General features: G+C 32.6%; 1 protein-coding gene across 1 annotated transcript; it reads left to right on the top strand.

The window, feature by feature from the left end:
• The first annotated feature begins 262 nt into the window (after positions 1-262).
• On the top strand, positions 263-4,109 carry LOC127095622 (histidine kinase CKI1). Its single transcript, XM_051034290.1, is given in 7 exon segments — positions 263-301; positions 391-627; positions 714-1,379; positions 1,531-2,508; positions 2,613-3,292; positions 3,294-3,792; positions 3,885-4,109. Coding segments are annotated over 7 exon segments (3,303 nt in total). The 3' UTR covers positions 4,089-4,109.
• Positions 4,110-4,718: the final 609 nt, after the last annotated feature.

Genomic DNA, 4,718 nt, shown 5'->3' with positions numbered 1-4,718 from the left:
TGTAATAATGATGAAGATATGCATAAATAAAAATCAGTACATCTTTTGTTGCCAAGAATTTACCATTTATGAAAGGCCCATAGTATTTTGAACAAAAATTTCTTAACTTTCTGTCTGTTTAATTTTGTTCTCTTCATCTTTCTCTTTTTATTATTCTAAATATCACTTTTTCTTTAATTTTATCATATAACTTTTGTAGTCAAAGAGTTGAAAATCATCAAATCATTATTCAGAAATTCAGTATGTTAACTTGATTTTCTCAATGACATTCTTTCGACCTTCATCTTTCATAATCTTATTGGTAAGTTCTTCAATTTGATTTTCATTAAGTGTTTTTTCATAGTTGAATATACATGTAAAAGTAAAAATATTGATGTTGTGTTATTGTAGGCATATGGTGCACTAATAGTTCTTGTAGCATTGACACCATGTTGGTATGTGATGGTCACACATATCCAAAAACGCGCGAATCTGCATTCGAAAAATATTATGTCGCATTTGCAATCTGAAATCGATGACTCTGCTGAATTGTTACAACCATTAAAATTTTCATCTGTAAAATTATCGAGATTATTGAGTTCGACTGTTAATTCGCCTAATATCACTTTCTCAGATATTAACACCAAGGTTAGATACTTAAATAAAATCTATATGTGAAACTAAAAAATAATTTTTATTTTATTTTAAAGGTTAAATTTGCTTGTTCTTTGTAGGTAGCTCCATTATTATTTCAAGCATTGAAGACAATTCCTCACTTAACACAAATTTCATTCATTGGAACTCAAGGTCTTTTTTTCACACACTATAATGATGGTGATCAAGTTCTAGCAATGTACTCTAATTCTTCTATAGTTGATGCATCGAATAAAACCATATACTATATTCAACATGTAAATCGTGACACGGGAGAGATTTTCGGGGAAGCCTTAATATCGAACAAGACTATCGATATCAAGACAAGTTTGATAAATGGTACAAACGATACTCGATGTGAATTTGCATCGATAGGAACGAAGTTGAACAATGTTAGTGAACTTATGTTCGTTAATTCGGCTAGAATCAATCAAATAGGTGTGATATCTCTTGGATTTTCGGCGAAAACAATAGCCGATTATGTCACTCGCTTTGTTGATCGTCAAGGGACGAAATCGTGTTTGGCTACCAAAGATGGAAATGTGATTGCAAAATGGAATCAAAATATTGGTTTGAAGATTTTAAAGGATAGTGTTTTATTACAATCTTTGAATGCTAATGGAGGTATAATAAGGAATGAAGGAGGTGTATCTTGCAAGAATCAAGTTTATGATTCTAGTTTGAATATTCAAGATACTCCATATTTTGTTCATTGCTATCCTATTGATATTATCGGAATAGAATCGGTACGTTTTTATATTTTCTACATATTAGTTTGACCATTACTCAATGTTTTTTTCCATTAAACCAGCAGTTCAGTTGATAACTGTTCTTAAAAATCATTTATTCATCTTTGAAATAAACTTATCGCGAATTCGATTGAATATTCGATTTCAGGTGTATGTGATGGCTGTTCCGAAAAATGAAGTTTTCGGCTTCGAACCGAGATATAAAGAAAAAGGATTGATGCTCTTGATTATAATGATGTTGCTAATATTTATAGCTATGTCGAGTTTCGTATTCGTGAATATCGGAGTAACGAGAAGAGAAATGGATTTGTGTGCTTCACTGATAAAACAAATGGAAGCAACAGAACAGGCTGAGAGAAAGAATATGAATAAGAGTCTTGCTTTCGCGAGTGCTAGCCACGATCTCCGCGCTTATCTTGCAGGCCTTATCGGTTTGATCGAAATGTCTTCTAAGTTAGCACTATCTAATACAGGCACGGATTTGAAATCGCGTTCTGAATTGGAAACAAATTTCGAACAAATGGATAACTGCGCGCAAGACTTGCTAGGACTGTTGAATTCTATACTCGACACGAGCAAAATCGAGGCAGGGAAAATGCAGCTAGAGGAAGAGGAGTTTGATTTATCTTATCTTGTTGAAGATGTGGTTGATTTGTATTATCCGATGGCAATGAAGAAAGGTGTAGAGCTTGTGTTGGACTCTTGTAATGGTTCTGTTATCAAGTATTCGCGCGTGAAAGGCGATAGGAGGAAATTGAAGCAGATTTTGTGTAACTTGCTTAGCAATGCTGTTAAATTTACGGACGAAGGACACATAACGGTTAGAGCGTGGACGCAGAAATCGACATTGCAGAAGTCGATAATCAAGAGTAATCAGAATAGTGTTATGAAGCCTCTGTCTTGGATGTTTTTTAAGAAAAGTGATCAAGAGATTGAGGATGTAGAAGCGGTGAGTTCGATTCAACAAGATGCGTGTTTTATGGATTTTGTGTTTGAAGTTGATGATTCGGGAAAAGGAATTCCGAAAGAGAATTATAAGTCGGTTTTCGAGAATTATGTTCAAGTTAAAGAGAATGCTGTTGGTCAAGTTGGAACTGGCTTGGGACTTGGAATTGTGCAGTCACTGGTAAGCATGATTTTATTAGTTATGATTTGAATCTAATTGTGTCGATTACGCGGCCGTTTTCGATTTAAATTTGATTTATAAAAGTCGAATGTGATTTTCTCTAGGTACGTTTGATGCATGGAGATATTGAAATTGTGGACAAAGAAGTTGGCAAGAAAGGAACATGTTTCAAGTTCAATGTGCTTCTTGCTTTATGTGAAAACGAGACGGTAACTTATAGTGTAAGGGAAGGTTTTGAATATGGATCGACATCGGGCAACGGAAACCAAGTTCCGGAGAAAAGATTCATTCACAATGCTAGTTCTAGTTCGAGTATTCGATCTTTGAGTCCAAGGTTACAAATTTGTCCCTCTTCTAGTCCTAAGACCGAGCCTTCGCATGTTATTCTTTACATGAGGGACGAAGAAAGAAGAAGAACTTCGCAGATGTTCATAGAGAGTTTAGGGATCAAAGTTAAAGTGGTGAAGAATCGGAAACATCTCATTGATACTCTCAAGAAGATAAAGAAACAAAATGGTCACCAAATAAGTGATCAAAGTTCTTCTGAGTCTTCGGAATTAGGTTCTCGGTGTACGTCTTATAACTCTTCTTATAGTAGAGCTTCGACAAAAATTCCTTTAAGAGCTTTGGACGGAGCTGAATACGTATCTTCAATGTTCAAGATGACAAACAACGGAGCTGCACCAAGTTTTGTTTTGATTATCATTGATGCAAACGCGGGACCGTTTCCTAAGCTTTGTAACATTGTGTCGAAATTTAAGAAAGATCTTGCCAATCCTAGTAAAAATTGTTTGGTTGGAAAAGCCTTTTGAAAGTAGCGTTGATCTCAAAACAATTGATCAAGATGACATTGTGATCTCAAAACCGTTTCATGGAACTAGGTTATTTCAAGTTATAAAGTTTCTTCCCGAGTTCGGTGGGAATTGGAAAAACAATTCTAGTAACAAAGCTTTACGAGAATTAAGATCACAAGTATCTTCTCACAACGAAAGTGTGTATCTAAACACGAAATCTTGTAGGGAGAAGAAAACTTATGTCGATCAAAGTGAAATAGAAGAATGTGCAAGAGACTCGGATAACTCAAAACCTTTAAGTGGAAAGAAATTTATGGTTGTTGATGATTCTCCCATGTTGAGAAAGATTGCTATGGCTACTTTGAGTTCCCTTGGTGTGACTAGTATTGATCAATGTGAAAATGGTAAAGAGGCTTTAAAACAAGTTGAACAAGGTTTAAAAAATAATTTTCCTATTCCTCCTTATGATTACATCTTAATGGATTGTCAGGTAATTAGTTATTATAACATGTGTCTGATACACGATTTTTAAATAAGTTATCTGTGTCTGTTACTTATATGACACGTGTGTTTTTTGAACAGATGCCGGAGATGGATGGATTCGAGGCAACAAGGAAGATAAGAGAAATGGAGAAAGAATATGGTGTACATATTTCTATCATTGCATTATCTGCTGAGATTGATAAATTGACAACAGAGACTGGAATGGATTTTCACATAACTAAGCCTATTAAGAAAGAGCATTTACTCAAAGCTATTACATACATAGAAAATAGTGAGATATAATGTAAGTTGTTTGTATAGTTTTTAGGATAAAGGAAGCTTTGTACACATTTTGGCTTTCTTTGTTTATTAATTTTGGCTTTCTATTTTAAAGCACAAAAATAGGATGATTTAAGATATGGTTAGTATCATATATTTTTATGTAAAATATACACTGAAAATATTATGTTTGTTGTTGAGCTAGGTGTCAAAAGAAATAGTTGCATTACTCTAAATATTTTATGCAAAAGTGAATATCACATTATTTTTAATAACTTCAAATAAAATATTTTATCTTCCGTTAAACTTGTCCACGTGCCTTTTTTGAAGATAATAAAAATATTTAGAACTTATTGTTTATATAAAATATAAATGCAACACTAATATAGTGAAATATAGGTTACAAATTTAAAACGTGATATTGTATTTGTTGTTCATATTAACTATTTTTCATAGAAATATAATTTTTTGAGATAAAATGTATGTCTTTAAAAAGTTATTAATATTGTGTATAATTAATATGGATATAATAAAAATAAACAAAACTATTTTATATATTATATTATTATTCAGAATTAATCAATTTATTAAATTCAACACTTAAAAATCTCACATTAAATAAATGACACTCAATTTATTATTTAAGTCTCACAT

Source organism: Lathyrus oleraceus, chromosome 6, assembly GCF_024323335.1.
Source record: "Lathyrus oleraceus cultivar Zhongwan6 chromosome 6, CAAS_Psat_ZW6_1.0, whole genome shotgun sequence".
Classification (NCBI taxonomy): domain Eukaryota; kingdom Viridiplantae; phylum Streptophyta; class Magnoliopsida; order Fabales; family Fabaceae; genus Lathyrus; species Lathyrus oleraceus.
The sequence above is the reverse complement of the archived record's forward strand: the minus strand, read 5'-3'. Positions and strand labels throughout refer to the sequence as shown.